A 16,418-nucleotide genomic window follows, 5' to 3' on the forward strand; every position below is an offset into this window, starting at 1 on the left:
ATGACTTGTGATGTAGATTATTTACTTTATTTTTACTGTTTTTATTTTATTTACTTTTTTTTTTTTTTTTTTTTTTTTTTTTTTAAACCTAAACACCAAATTTTTATCAGCAAAGCAGAGTTGGCTGTACAGTCCCCACTTCCCCTGAACTCCAGCACCTTTGGAAGAAGAATTCTACCAAAAGCAAACAAATAAAGTAAGATGCAAATTTCATCGCTTCTTAGAAAGTAAACATCTCTCCAGCAAAACACAACCCACCTTTTCTTCCACTGCAAACAGCTGGCTTAACCCCCCTGAGCACCGAAAGGGGGGAGGATAAATAAATAAATAATCTTCAAGCTTAGTGGAAGCCTTGAGGTTTTTAACGCGATTTCTCAGTGTCCGTGCTGGGGTAGGGGGGAAGATCGGGATAAACCCGGAGCAGGGGAGCTGTGCGGGGCGAGGGGCGCGGAGCTGAGCGTTCCCCCCCCACACGCCGCGGCGGCCCCGGAGTGCTGGGGGCGGGCAGAGCCGCGCTCGCCTCGCCTCTGCTTTTGGAGGGCGGGGGAAAGAAGCGGCCGGGTGGGGAAGTGGGGGGGTTGCTTTGGGTTTGGGTTTGGAGCTGGGAAGCCGGGAAGCCAGCTCGCCAAGCCCGGCGGCCGGGGGCGAAGTCCCGGTGCGGGGGCAGCCCGCCCTGTCCATCCGCCCGGCGGGGCGCAGAGCCCCCCCTGCCCAACTTTCCCGGCCGGCCCCAGCATGAACCAGACGGCCGGGGTGACCAACAACGTTCGCTGCTCCGGCGGCAAAGGGCCCAAGGTAAGACCGATAAACTGCCCTGTTCCTCCTCGGCTGTTCCCGGGCAGCAGCCCCGACCCTAAACCTGTGGCTTTGGAGCAGTTCTCCCCGCCCCGGGGCAGCATCCCTCCGGTCCTACACTTCGCCAACTTGAGCATCCATCCTTCTCTGGCTACCCCCAGCTCTGGGCTCACGGCCGGGTTCACGCCCTTTAGGCTGCGGCTCCGGGAGGTGCCGAAGCGGGGTTGTAGGGAGCGAGGATGCTGCGGCCTCGTAGCATCAGTGCTGGACCGGTCCCGGCTGGCGCTCCTGCTTCTAAGGGGTTAAAATGATGTGAAAGTAAAGATTAGCGCCGGTGTGCTGTGTGCGGTCAGGTGCGTCTGTAGCTGCTGCTTTGCTTCTTGCCACGGTGTGTTTGCATAGCCAGCATCTGGAGAAAAAAAAATAATAGCTGGGATAAAACACCTGATTGTGTGCTCTGCTGAATCCAACAGAAATGGAATGGGGTTCTTGCACCTGATTCAGATCAAATTTGCACTAGCCTTTTCTGGTATTAATGAGCATGGCCCTTGCATTTGTCTTTACAACACTGGTACGCTGTAATGTTAAACGAGAGTTGGGTAAATTAATGTGCCTCTTGTAAGCAATTCTGTTGATGCTTCTACAACTCTTCAAAGTGTATTTCAATGTTTGTATTTCTATCAGGAGAAAGGGGGGAGTGGAGGGGAGGAGGGAAGGGGTTTTTGCTTGATTTTTCTCCCCAAAGATTTCAAATGTCTTTGTAAGGCTAGCATTTTGTAGAGAGACATGTTTCCATGTTAGTTAATGGGGTGCACCATAAAGAAATGCAAAATTTATGTTTCACCAGAAATGGTGCTATTAGCTTCTTTTTTATTTCTTATTTTACCTCTTAATACTGGCTTTGCGTTCCGTCTTCTAGACTTGATGTGGTGGTGTTGTTTAAAATGCTGGTTCTGCTGCTCACCTGGTTGGCAACGTCCCGTTTAATCAGTACAGCCCTGCTTGTGAGAGTTTGCCAACTCTTAGGCACACTGATGTACCCTGTACCTCTCCTGAAAAATGAATTCTGTTAGTCCTTTTTTTCTCATATGATGTTTTAAGGATTAAACCCACTTGTCCTGCATCTATGTGAGTATTATAAGACACTACATGATGAGGGCTGTGGAAGTACACAAACAGATTAGATGAGTCTGCTGAAGTTATTTACTTAGCTCCATGACTAATCATATATTTGAAGTGAAACCCATTCATAAGCAATTTGCATAATTCGAGGGCCTTAAACTGAAGGTCCTCCATGGATCTTGCCTATAATTGCAAAGTTGGGCCTCCTTTCTTTGGACTTTCTGTTTTTCTGTGAGTTTTGGGTTTAGCAGGTAAGGTTATTGCATGTCAGTAATAATTTATTTTATCAAGCTGCTTTAGTGCAGAAGGAAGAGACGAGGCCCAGATGTGTATGTTCTTAGCACATGGTAACTGATACTTTTGTATTTGTCTTGAAGGCAACCTCATCTTATTTTCAGACATTGTAATAAATGGATTTTTTTTTTTCCATTGGAAATAAATATATATTTTTTTCAAATCAGAAGATTGACATGATTGATGGTTTCAAGTTTTTAATTAAAACACAATGAGCTCCATGGATGACTGATTTATTTGCAAGAAAACCTTGCAGAGCTCAGAAATGTGAGCATATAAAATAGAACCAAAAAATAAGCATCTGAAAAATGTCTGTGGTGGACTAGACAAGAGGCAAAATAACTAAGTGTTTTGTGACACTGACTTCTGAAGCATGGAAATGCTTGTGAGATGTTTAATGTCTGTTGTTTTTTTTTTTTTTCTGGGGAAAAAAAATAAGACAAAAAAAAAAAAAAAAGCAAACCAAACTTCTCTGGCTTACCCATCTCCTAACTTTTGAACTCACTGGCTAACTTTAATCAAAATAGACAGAACTATGGAAGTGTTGCAAACATCAACTTTCTACAAGTGGCATGGAAATCAATTGCTTCATAGAGAAGAATAACTAACCTGAACAAGGGAAGAAATAGGGAGAAATCATCCCTTATCTCCACTTGCCCTGTCTCATCAACCCAGTCAGCATGTGGATATAAGTACAACACGGGCTGTCCACAGACCATCCCAGGCTGCGTAGAGGTTGGGACAGAATGGGGGAAAGGAAGAAGTGTTGAATAAACTCCCAAAAGAACTGGATGGTTTTGTTAGGAAAGCAGCAGCAATGTGTGAGAGCTGGGGTATTTGCAAGAGGGGATGGGTTGTGCAAATAGTGTGGGGTGGAAATCCATTGCAAATCAAGCACTATTATTTTCACAGCTCATGAAATAAATTGTTCTTTTTCCTTCCCCCAAAATATGTTAGCACATTGTGTCATCTTAAGAGCTGCAATTGCCAAGTCACTGGGGCAAGGTCACTCTTCTTCCTGTCTTCACTTGATTTTTCCTCTTGCTAGACAATAAGCACTCAGGCTCCAACTTTCCTCTGAAAGATTTACAGCTATGCACAGTTGTGATGAGCAGTGGAGACAACGTTTTAGAGAGGGATACTGTTAAAGGCCTTAAGTGACTGCCTTGGTTGTAATTTCAAAGTGTAGTAATGCATGCCCACTAAAACATGTAAGGTTTATAGACATTTCCATGTAACACCTTTTACCTGTTTTAACCAAGATCTATCTCTACGACACCAGTGGTTTCTACTGAAAGGCTGCAATTTGTTTGTTAGAGAGAACTATTTTTGAGAAATTGTTGGTGTACATATGGTTTTTAATGCTCTTTTTTTTTTTTTTTTCCTGCCTATGACTAATCCCATTGCCTTTCTTAAGAGAATTTGTGGGAGGAAGGAGAGTGGATTCACCCCAACACTGCAATGAAAATCTTCATTGTAGGAACATTTCTGACATGTTTGGGTGCTTGGGGTAGTGAGCCCTAAACTGCTGAGAGTCTGCACAAAACCAGCCAGCCCTCTTGTGTGGGCTGAGAGCAGGCTTCAGCTCTAAGGAAGTGAGCATTTTTGGAGAGATGGTTCAATTATTCAGATACTGTCATAAGAATTTGGGGGTCAGTTCCCAGCTGTCTCATTTTGACAGATTTCTTGAATGAATTAACGAGGGCTAGCTCCATATGGGGACTCAGACACTTCAGCACTGCACATTGCAGCTCCTGGCTCTTGGCTTCTGTTAGCAGTCCAGAGCCCTGTGCCAACCAACACAAGGCACAGAAGTTGTCTTAAATCTTGCTTCTTTTCTGAAATTATTACCACAGTAGATGTTGTGAGAAGTCACTATTTGATATTGACACTCCCAATTTCATCCATCTCAAGGGAGGAAAGTCTACAGAAAAACATTGGGAGTCATTTCTTTCTTTGGAAACAGTTCTGGTTGGGGTCTTCTATCTGTGTACAGAGAGCAAGGAGGTATCACAGGGAGCAGGATTTGTGCATCTGGTGTACTTTTAAGCACTGATGGGGATTCAGAGTCTGACCAGCTCCTGTACTCCAGGGAGTTGCTGTAGCTAAAGGAGGACAGGCTGCTGCACAGCAGGAGTGCTCCTGTATTCCCCTCTTGGAGAAGGGCCAGTTCTTCGGAGTGGGGAAGGAGATGGAAAGCCTCAGTGTCTCCAGGGGAGAGAGGGATGCACTTTCTCTTTACTTTGTGTGAAAATACATTTAGCCAAACCGTTGGCTCATACACACATCTGGAGGGTATGGTTTGAATCCCACAGTTTTGTACAGCAGCCTCATGTGAAGATTAGTGCATAATGGTTGGCACAACACTCCTGCTGATTCAATCTCTTCTGATTTCTCTCTGGCCATCTCTTTGAATGAATATATCTGTGGTAGCTCTTTAGTGTGGAGCTCAGTCTTAGACACAGTCAATGTGCATCTTTTGGGTCATGTTTCCTACCTCTGAGACATGTTGTCCCATCAGATATTGGTACAGCTCTGTTGGTGTACACCAGTACACAATGCATGACCCCAGTAACACATCAGTGATGAGATCCCAAATAGCCTGCATTTGTTATGATGGTAATGCTTTTATTTTGATACCTAAATTGCAATGTTTTGTTAGACATTTAAATCTATTTGTGGATCTAGGCTTTAACCTCTTCTTAATTCAGATCGCAATGAGTGGGTTGGAGGTGAGTGTTTTCTTCTCATAACAGGAGTGATAGGAATCACTCAAGCTCTATGGCAAAAAGAAAAAACACTGGGATAAAATTGAGTAAATGGTGTATGTTCCCATCATGGTTTTCCTATGTGTGGTTTACAGGACACATTTTAGGCTACAGGAGACACTGAGCAACCACCCTTCCTCTCTTGGCTTTATGTATGTCTGCATATTGAGAAAAGCTCATTGAATCAAACTCTTGAGGTTGGGACATCTGCCTGAATAACTGTAACTTGATTTTTAATCAGCACTAATGAATGCCTGAGGATAGCAGCAAATCATTTGGACAGTCTTCTTCTTCTTTTTTTTTTTTTGTTTTTTTTTCTTCTCATTTTAAAGAAGAGACAATTGTACTAATTATCAATATCAGTATGCAAGAAAATGGGTATGAAAACAACTCAGTGGAGTAATTTAAAGTCTTTGTAAAAGTAAAGTACACTGAATTATGATGAACTGGAGATAGAGTTTTGATTGTACCTTTGCTTGCACTGCCATTATTTTGAAAATCACAAAATTAACCTATAAGAGAAATAATTTGTAGTTTTGGGGTGTCCATACAGAACAGAGTATTTGCAAGGAGTTCAAGGGGTTGATCTAAATGGGCAGTGCAGTGCTCATGCATCTGTGGTCAACAGCTCAATAATGACCTTTAAACGGGATATGAAAGATTTTTTTTTGTTTGTTAATGTTGCTTTATTCTTTAAACTGTCCTATAATAAAAGATTGTTTCATCTTTACTGGGTGAATCTAATTCTCTTCTCTTCTACATGAACTATTACCCCATGTGAATTTCACTGTTTTCAGTTGAATTACTACTTATTTATGTTGGTTTAATTGCAGACAGATTCAATACCTCTAAATTTATGAAAGCAATAGAGCTGCAGCATTTCTAGCACTCCTGGATGCAGAAAATGAAGATAAAGAAGCTATAGTAGTTCCTGTGTATTATTGCTAAAGTGGAAACAAGTTCAATTTTACTTGCACATTGCATTTTACTGTGTAGGGGAAGCTGCCATGTATGGGCACAACTAAGGAGTATATTTATGAGTTGTCCATTTTTAATACCCTATTGGGAACGGAAGGTTGAATTCTGCACCCTATAAGTATTAAAGTAGGACCTGCTGTGGCTGCTAGGGTTTTAAAGCATGATCAGTTAGCCATCTTCAAAATCCAGCCCTGCTCAATGGGCAGACCCTTAAGAAATCACACTTCCATCTCAAGACATCAACCTTTCAGAATAGTCTAATATAGCACTGCATGAGAGCCCCTGCCACGTTTGAGGCCCAGCCCTGCTGGATGCTGTAACTCCTTATAGACAGAAATGGCTTTGCCTCAGAGAGTTTACACTTGAAGTTGACAATAGGGGCAAAAATCTGGGATAATAGGAGAATTGCCTTGTTTATACAGACAGTGAAGTAAGGTGCTGAATATAAACTACCAAACATAACAAACCTAATAAGTTACTAAATACTTAATACTTAACTGAATTTCTCTATCATAGACAAAGAAGGCAAAACTAGCTATTGTCCATTTAAGATCCAGTTGGCACATATGCTCTCAACATCCCACCAACATATCCCTCTCTAAAAAACTTATTATCTCTTGCCCAGTATAAGTGTCAGCAGGAGAAAGTTGGGGTCAATGAAAAGGAAAAAATTTATTGACTTGGGAAACCTATACACTTCCTCTGTCCTTTAGGAAGCCAGGATTTAGTCTGGCTACTCATGGAGAAACATTTATTTTGTACACGGGGTGGAATTGTGTAGTGTTGATTTAACTCTTTCCCCTCTATCAGTTTTTACAGATCCTCTATCTACTCTATCCTTTGTGGGGGATTGTTCACAAATCAGCAGAGGAAGGCAAAACCTGCCAAAACTGGGAAAGATGAACTGTAAATCAAGAAAAAATGCTAGGGAACTTCAGGGGAAGTGTTTGAAACTGTTTTTGTCACATTCTCACTCTTTCTTGTAAACTGTAAGTTCTCAGTTGGCAGTATCTGGTGGAAGTGCTGAATTAGTGAGAGATGTTTTGCTTCTGTTGATGTAAATGAAAAGACTTAAGAAATTTCTAAAACCTTAAGCAACCCAGCCTTGAGAATTTTAGGAATATTGATTGTGTATTATCTCAGACAGTGAAATCTGATTTCTCTGTGGTTCTCCCTGTATACCTGATGGCTTTGCCAGTTAATTCCAGGCATATTCCCTTGAGTGCTTCCTTGCACCCGTCCTAGTGCCAGCTGTTCTGTAAGGTTTCCAGCAACTGAAAATTTTGCAAGGAGCATGATGGCAGGTTCAACACTAGAAATTTTGGTGGAAGATGCAAAGATACCCTTTGAAGTATGGGAAGACAAAGGGAGATGGCCAGGCTGACTTTATAAATGCCCAATGGATCATGAACCTCCTGGTAGGGGTCATGCTTTCCCCAGATGAAGAGAATCTAATTGCGAAGTGCAACCTGGGGAGCAGCTCCTGCAGTGCTTGTTGATGCCACTTGTTTGTGACATACCAAATGTATTCTGGGCGATGGGGAGTAAAAGGAGTGGGGTTGGTTGTACGGTTGTGCAGGTATGCACCTGCAAGGGTGTATTTTGCCTAGAGCAGATGTTATTTCAAGGTTTTTGAGGGAACGTAAGAAAGAGGTTGGAGAAGGACTATTCTTTCACCAGTAAATGCTTGCCAGGAGCATTATGGTAGGGCTGTGAGGAGTTTCCAGCTATGTGGATGATTTTGTTCTCCATATCTCTGCAGTGACCTCAGGTGAGGGCAGCCCCAAGCCCTGAATCTAAATGAGCTCTGGGGATCTGCAACATCAGAGCCATCCTGCTCTGGGTTTATTTGTGGGTGTTGCTCTCTGCTGCTGTTTTTCATCTTTAATGAGAGCTGAACACACCATAAAATTTTATTGAGTGTTTATGCTAACAAAATTAACTAACAGTTGGTGCTTTAAAAACGCAGCCGGAGCTATGAGTGTTATAACTGGAATCTGCAATGGCTTTTTAACTGGTGTAGGACAGGGCAAATGTGTGAGCATCAATGTCATTTAACTGCAAACCTCTTTATATTAACTTGTTATTGACCAGAGCAATTTAATAGAAATTTCAAGAAAATCTTAATGTGATATGTGCTGATATGTGCTCAACCCTGCCCCTGCCGCCCCAACCCCCTGCCAAAAAAAAATAATCCCCCCTCCAAAAATCAAAAAAAGGCAGTCATAGCTGGAAGCTACATCAAAAATGTGGGGCTAATTTATAATACCAAGACCAGTGGGCTGATAATCAAAATAAATTAGCTTAGCAATTTCAGTACTTAAGTGCTTAAGTCAAATAATAGGAAGAAGATTTATTTTAGCATTTTGACTACTGTGTTTCCCAATAAAACAGATATAATATCATGCTGTGAACGCAGTATGGATCACTTGAGGCCATTGACTTCAGCAAGAGTACAAAGAACCTCTAGGCTATAGAAAAATAAGAAAAGGGATTAACTTCAGATGCAATTTCTTGTTCACTGGAACTCATTTGGGTTATTTCTATATTGGTGCTGTTAAGTAAACAGGAGAGACATTTGCCTTATTTATTTATTTTTCTCATTTGTTTATTTTTGTGCATCTTACCTACACCTATTCTGGACAGAATTCAATATTTATGATTTTTATATTATGCTGGGGATTTTTATGCCCATTTTAAACAAAAATAGCTAGATTGACATGCTGGGACATTTCTTTTGTAGATGAAATGGTTTGGTTATCAGTCAGAATTGAGAAAAATGTATTGACCTAGGTATTGGTAGGGCTAATTTGCATTTCATGGTGTTTCCAGAAATAAAGTTTGGTGTATAGACTTGCATAATGCTAAAGGGGAAGATCTTGATTCACGGATTAAGTCCCATGTTGCACTGGGATGTTGGCCAAGTGATTTGGGCTTTATGTTTTTGCATTGTCACTTAAAAATCAGCTGGGATCTATGATAAAGGCCAGACACTGCTGCCAGCAAGAAAAAAATGCCTTAACCTGCTTTTAGTCTCTCAGTATAGGTATGGTCTTGGGGGTCTACTGTGAAATCACAGCAGTCAGTAGTAATTGTTCCATACTGGGGCAAATATTCTGTCCATGCTTTAGTTTTTTTCTGTTGCTAAGAATATGTATGAGCACTTCCTTTGCATGGTCTGCCAGCTCTTTCATGAAGGATAACAACTTTGTAACCCACTAAGTGGGGTTTCCCTTCTTATTGTTCACCTTATATTACTGTGTTTAAAATCAGAGATTTTAGGAAATGTTAACATTGTTATGAACATATTCTCCTTTGTGTTCAGGCATAGGACGGACAGCAAGACAGAAGGATGCTTGGTCCTTATACTGTGAAATGCAAACCTTGCTCTGGAAAATGTCCCCAGGGGAACCTTATGCAAAGGAGCAAGTTGAGCTTGGAACAACATGCATGTGGCGAGAGCAGGAGCATGTCAAATTTTCAGCTTGTTTGAAGGGGAGATTCTTAATATTAGGAAATGGTGGGGTAGCAAGAAAGAGAGCATGTAGACTAATTTCTAGGTGTTGTGCCTTAGAGTAGGAAAAATGAAAGATGCTGTGGCAAACCAAAGGCTTTTCCACATTGAGAGTCCCAGGGAGAGTGTTGGGAGGTGACAGAGGTGGCTGGTGCTGGGCCCCTGCCAGCTAGGCCTGCAAACTGAAAAGGGGCAGAACAGCTATGTTTCGAGGTGAGCTAACTTGCTTATTTGCAGATGGCATCTCAAATTGGAATGCTAGGAAGAGGTTTAAATTATGGCAGACAGATGTGTGCTGCTGCTAATTTACTGCTACTCAGGGCAGTAGATACACCATATGCTTTTTTTTTTTTATTATTATTATTTTTTTTATGTTTCTTTATGTATTAGTTTATGCTTCTAGGCTTTTGACTCTTGGACTTCCTCTTAGCATCCCAACACCACTGTGTTTGCAGCTCTTCAGTGCAGTATTTCTTTATCCAAGTAAGATTTTGCAGGATAATGACCTCACACAGAGCCTTTGCTGCTGCTTTAACTGTTCTCCAGAGTGGAGGATCAGATAGTTTTTCAAAAGAAACAAGTCCAGGAAAGGTGCAGCAGCAGGGACTCGCTTCAATGTTATTTCTATTGCAGCACTCCCTAGGAACACTGGTTGCATATTGGGATCCAATTGTACAAGAGGCTGTGCAGCCAGAGAGCACAATACTGCTTCTTATCAAAGCACAATACTGTTCCATCAAAGAGCTTACATTTTAAATTTGTTCACTGGGTTAGGGATATCCCTCAAACTAAGGACTTTATTCTTCACATTTTATTCTTGCTCTTCAGCACTGATTTCAGTGTGCGATCTCATTGATTGTCATGGGGCTTCTCTTAGGTTGCTTAACGTGAACCAGGTTTATATCTGGGGCCCAATGAAAGCACACAGTGTAATGCATTTTTCTCGACATGATGTGTTGCCGCACTGCCAGTCCTCTTCTGACCACCTGTGGCACAGTTAATCTGCCATCAGAGAGGCTGCCAATGTCTTTCAGTCATTTACGGGTAGTGTAGTCACTTGTTATTGTTAAGGATCTCTTTTCCACCAGGTCAGGACTAATCTTGGATTTCCCAGGTTATCTTCTGTGTGTTCTCTATCTCCATATTTTCTGATTTGTTCCCACCTCAGTCATTTGAATTATACTGACATTCCTAAACTCCCTAAGGCTGCAGATATATTACAGAGCATATCTGCATCTGTCCTGTGTCTTTCACTCCTTTATTCTAGGTTCATTCTTGCTTCCTTCCTCTACCTAATATGCTCCTGCTGGTTTTCATGGCAGGGAGGACACTGAATATTCCACTTTACAAATAAGTTAATTTAGTTCTTGTCAATAAAACCAGATGGTTTTCCTTTAAGTAGTAAGGAAAACTCAAGACCATTTGTTAACCATTTGTGTGAAACGTTGCCCATGAAGGATGTCTAAAGTGTTAATAGACCCGAATACACTGCCATTGTGATTTAACCAGCTCATGGACTGACTCAGGTTGAAACACAGATATGAAAACATGAGCTACTGAAAAGTTAATGATGTTTTTTGATTGCTACAACACAGGCTTTTAAGAAGGTTTTTAAAGCTGGTGCTCAGAATCTGCACCTAAAATTTGGAGCCACATGTGATCATTATAGAACTGATGAGATATATAGCCAAGGATTGAAGAGAGGAAAGAGACTGTTTTTGGACCCTCAAACTCTGTATGCATAGCAATATTTCAAGTATTTTTTTTTCCTTGCCTCTTTCCTTTCCCTCAAAAAAACAGTAGAAAGTTTCAGTTTTTATTACTTTAATGGAAAGTAATCAATGTTCTGCACATCATAATATTATGTTAAAAATACTCAGTTACAGTATTTTGCTGTCAAAGATAGATTTAAGTGACTCCAATGGTTAGCCTTCCTCAGATACTTTCCTTTGCTAGCTTCATTGCATTTTACAGCTTATCTTTTGCATCAGAAAAAAAAAAAAAATGATTTCTATTTGATGTGGACTAACTTAAAGAGCTGAAGATTATTCCGTTTGTTGTTGTTTTTGTTTATTTATTTTTGTAATAAGAAGAAGGAGATACATGTCTAAATTTCAGTGTTGCCAGCAGAGGCAATATATCTAAATTTCTTGTGTACTACTGGAAGAGTTCCCACTAAAGCTTTTTCAGAGTGTAAAACATGAAGTTTATTGAAGAACATAGTAATGAAAAACTGTGGCTCCTGGTGCTTAAAAATTTAGTGGTTGTACAAAATGAAGCTTTCGGCACTTCAAATTATAGTTTGTAGAGACATTAGTACAAATGACTTATTCTTTCTGAAAAAGCTCCCCTCTTCTAACTTCCTTGTAAGCATTTATTAGATTTGGGTTTTAATATGGAGATCATCCAGAAGATAAAAATATCAATATTTTAGCTAGAAGCTGTCACTTATATATACTCTTCTACTATAGAAACAGAAATTGAGGAGTTAGGGGAAAGCTAGCAAAGTAAAAAGTGGTCCTACCACCTTTGCCCTCGTCTTAGCAAGTTAACCAAGACTGTAACCCTCTTTGTGTAAGCAATGACTGTGTCCAGCTGAGAAATTTGCAGAGGCTGAAGCAGTCAGATGCACCCAAATACTAAAATAAGATGACAAAATGTAAATGTTGTCAAAACAAAGGCAATACAATATCCCTTGTTTTGTACAAAAGGTACTTACTGTCCCATGAGGTGCTTGGAAGCCAGTTTGTATGTGCTTGTCAGTGGTTCCATTGAGTTCAAGTCACAGTGCTTGCCCAAAAAAGGTTTATTTGGTGACTGGGAAGGTTATATTGGTGCACCACTAAAAAGACAGCTTCTTTCTGATGTATAAATGTGAAGGAATTTTCACATTTTGGCTACATGCTTAGCTATGCTGTTACAGCTCTCCTAAGCATCACTATAATAGCATTGCCAAGCATGAAATTTCACTTATTTTCCAAGGTTTCCAATTTCTTTTAATAAAAAAGAAAATCAAATAATGTTCAAGCTTATAGCTAGTATTGCTGCAGAGATGTTCCATTAAAAGGTGAAAAAATACCATCAAGATGATGCAAGGATGTTTACTTGAGTCCTCAGGAACTTTCACTCTAACTGGGTAATCAAGGTAAAGTGGTCCTTGAAGGATAGGACTCAATTTAAGGATTACAACACCAATGTTTAGGTGTGTGATTTCATCTGACATGTAATTTAGGGGTAGAGTTTCTCTCCATTATCACTATGTGAGATGCGCCAGGTATCCTTCCAGCTGCTGTACCATGGGAATACAAATTTCCTACAGCTCTTGTGTTGTGTTTACCATCATCAACAATACATCTTGGAGGTCCTGGGACATCTCAAATGATCCTGGCCACTTTCACTTAGGTAGCTGTATTGGATTGGCCATACCTAAAATCCAGTTATAGTCACTGGGATACATTCAGTGCAATTAAGCTAACTGTAAGGTCCCCGTGGGCCTGCTGATCCCTAACTTTGACTTTTTTTGACTAGATTCTTGTTGATTGTAACAGGAGTTTAGACACACGGTATTTTATAAGCACCTAAATTTAGGAATCCTAATCTCAAATTGCAACCCGCTTGCAGTTGCAGCCTTGTACACTGTGTTACTTGCTGTCTGTATGGATGAGAAAAGATGGGAAGAATTTTGGTTTTAAATTCTTGCCTGCCGTTTCTCAAGGGCCAGGACATTTGTTGTGGGTCAGGCTGGAGGGCTGAGTACTACAGTGTGATTAGCATACCTCTGATCAGTTTATCCATAATAAGATCTTGGGGAAAAATGACTGTTTTTATTTTCCTAGAATTTGTGGCTTGGAAAAGAATGGGTTATTCTGATCAGAGTAATTGTGATCAGAGTAATTGTGGCAGGAAACTTAGATTGATGTTTGCACTTCAATCCTGATAAATCTTTGGAGAGAGAACCTCTTGTCTGGAGCAGGAGAGAAACGATTCTTATGTGAATTGTGAAGTAGTGTTTTTTGTTGTTTTAACTGTTTACTTTTTTTTTTTTTTTTTTGAAAGGTTAGACCAGAGAAGCCAATCCTTTTTAAACAGGGAAATAAGGGTTGCAAAAATGCTGATATCAGTGAACAAGAGATTTATGAATCTCTATGTGGAGATGAAGGCAGATAAAAGAGGCAAGATTAAATCATGCTTTGCCTGTAATTGTGAATGTGATATCAACATTTGCAAGGTCTTTTGGGAGCCCTGCAGGGCACATTGAAACATTAGCTGGTCAACTACTAGCCAGGCCATGGTTTCTTTGGCACAGCTGCTCCCTCCTCAATTGCTCTAAGAACCAAAGATGGGGTAATTACTGGGTGTTCATAATTAGGGCTAGGTCTCATTCTCCACTACATTAACATGGTTTTAATGCCAGCATGGTGACATTTTCTTTAGTCCTATTGCCTATTGCCATGACCTCACTTTTTTAGGGAAATATAGCTGCCTTTATTCTCATTTTCTGTTTGGTAGCTTTGGATTGTTACAATGGAGTTTTCTTCTTCAGTTGTACTTTTAAAAGATATGCTTTCCCATTAAAAATAACTCTACAGCTAAGTGACAATATAATATGTAAAAATCAGTAGGAAAACATCATTTCCTATGGAAATGAGGAAGCTCATTGGAAAGTTACTTTCAAAACTCTCCCAGAATTTAGAGACATTATCCTTAGAAGGGAGGGGATTAGGAGTGAAGGAAGAGGAAGTTATCTGCTAGGATATTTCTGTGGACTCCATTGGTGTAGTGTTTCAGCTTCTCAAAATCTCTAATGAGATTTTCTTCAGATCACTACTGATTACTGTTAAATTGGATTGGATTATATTAGATTAACGTTACTCCAGTTTTACAGACAGTGGAACTGAGAAATGATGACAATGGATTTTTGAAGATAGTTTTATATTATATATAAAGATGACATTTTGTGATCTTTGCACAAGCATCTGCCATTACATGGGAGATGGGAACTATTTGCGGGATTTCTCCTTTTTGCTTTTGAGAATCTCAGGGGTGCTTTCCTGAAACAGGCTACATAACTCTGAAGCCCTTCTGGGATGCCCTCTGCTGCAATCTGTGGAAGAGCAAAAGAAATGAGTCCAGACTTCAGCATTGTATAATAATAAACCAACCACTCATTTATTTGCCCTCTGGCTGGCAGAAGGAAGGTATTTGCACTCAAGTGGTTTAGTGACATCACTGGAGACTACCAGCCTTTGCTGCTTTTATCCAATGCCCAGACATCTCTGGAAATATAAGTATTCAATTTCCCTGATTTCATTAGGGTTAGGTGTCTAGATACTTAAAGAACAGTCACCCTATAAAACTGCTCCTGAGTAGTTTTGACTTGGGAGTATTCACTGACATCAGAAATAACAGATGGTTTCAGATACTTGCTATTGTCCTGATAGTTCTGGCCCTTTAATTATTTTCAAATAAATTCATATAAATGAGTGGCACTTGTAAATATTATTTTTATGCACTGAGTAATATGCTGAAGTGAAATTTTACATGCCAAGTCCACAAGTGCTATCAGCTTCACTGCCTCTGGAAATAATCAAGGTTTGCCATGAATGAGCTGCATGATATCAATAGTCCTCAGATACTTACAGGCACTAGGTCTGACAGGACTGAGTTACTTAGGGGCCTCTATATGTCCAAGGACAATGGGGATCTAAGAAAAAAAAATTTTTCCAAGTGTCCACCTAAATCACTGAGGGATTGAACTGGAGAAGAGGTTAAGATGCCTACAACACAGATGAGATTCAGTTTCTCCTGTTGCAGTCTTTGCAGACATACTTTAAAAGAAAGGTGTCTTATAGGGAAGCAGCGAGGCCTGTCTTTAGTGAAGTTCTGAGATCTCTGTGTTCAAGGCCAGGCTTTTTTTTTACTTGGACTCATACAAGCTGCACTAATCACCATAATACTCTACTACTCCTTAAGAAATTTGAGAATGAGATTTTGGCACTTTTTCCTCCTTGTAACATCCCTTTTTAAAAATTTCCTTCATTATTTAAAGGGCAGAACAAGTTTTCAGGTGCATGCTTAGTATTTTGTAAGTTGAATTGTATTCTCCTTCCTTCTTGTGGCTTGAATTGAATTTTAGATTTTTAGAACAGTGATGTAAGCCATTAAAGTCTTTCTGTTTAAACAGCCACAGTGCTTCCTTCAGAAAAAGATCAGAAAGATAGCATACAGAGAAATCCTCAGTGGTTTGGAATAAATAGCATGTTTTATTGAACAACCAGAACAAGAGGGTTACAGTGGTATATTGGTGTGCATCATCTTATGCATTGGCTATACTCATGAGTTAATAGCCAGCAAGAGTTTACTGCTATTTATCTGCCTATCCAAACTCAACTCTGGCATGTCATTCCCAGCACAAAGCCATTACTTCTCCTCCCCTCTGGGGTGACCTTTGTGTGGGAAGCCAAAGAGAAGTTGCTGTATTTTTACAGCCAACATGGCTCTTCTCAGCAGGGCCCTACTTATTCACTGGGTGGCTTCCAAACTTTGCAGCCCCTTGCCAAAGCAGCTTATCAAGCAATGCATGCCCATGTTTCCACCTCAGTGAGCTCTCTATGTTCATCACTCTTCATAGAGCACCAGAGATGGAGATCCTGATCTCCAAGGGATCAAGTCAAGAAGTTCTCAATGCCAATGACAAGTAGAGGCTGATGCCTGAAGTGCAATATCAAGAACTCTACCTACCACTTTTCTTCCTATACTACTTTTAAGGCTCTTTCTCTCCACCTGCAGTGGGCCAAAGGTCTCAAGCCTGGCTGAAAATCAGGACTGTTCTGTCAAATTTTGGTTTTATCTTTTTTGACATCAGCAAATGGGGTATTTTCTAACAAGGCCCAGATGTAATCATAAGCTGCATGCTGAACTCTGTGCCTTTCTTTTCTTCAACCAAG

At 40.4% G+C, this 16,418-nt stretch overlaps 1 protein-coding gene across 1 annotated transcript in view; it reads left to right on the forward strand.

Annotated features, from left to right (window-relative positions):
• Positions 1 to 570: 570 nt before the first annotated feature.
• DPP6 (dipeptidyl peptidase like 6) overlaps positions 571 to 16,418 on the forward strand; it is a 549,348-nt gene continuing 533,500 nt past the window's right edge. Inside the window, exon 1 of the mRNA XM_068673426.1 lies at positions 571 to 795. Within this exon, the coding sequence (XP_068529527.1) occupies positions 736 to 795 (60 nt within the window). The 5' untranslated portion in view covers positions 571 to 735. The remainder of the gene's footprint in view (positions 796 to 16,418) is intronic.

This window comes from Anas acuta, chromosome 2 (genome assembly GCF_963932015.1).
Source record: "Anas acuta chromosome 2, bAnaAcu1.1, whole genome shotgun sequence".
NCBI lineage: Eukaryota > Metazoa > Chordata > Aves > Anseriformes > Anatidae > Anas > Anas acuta.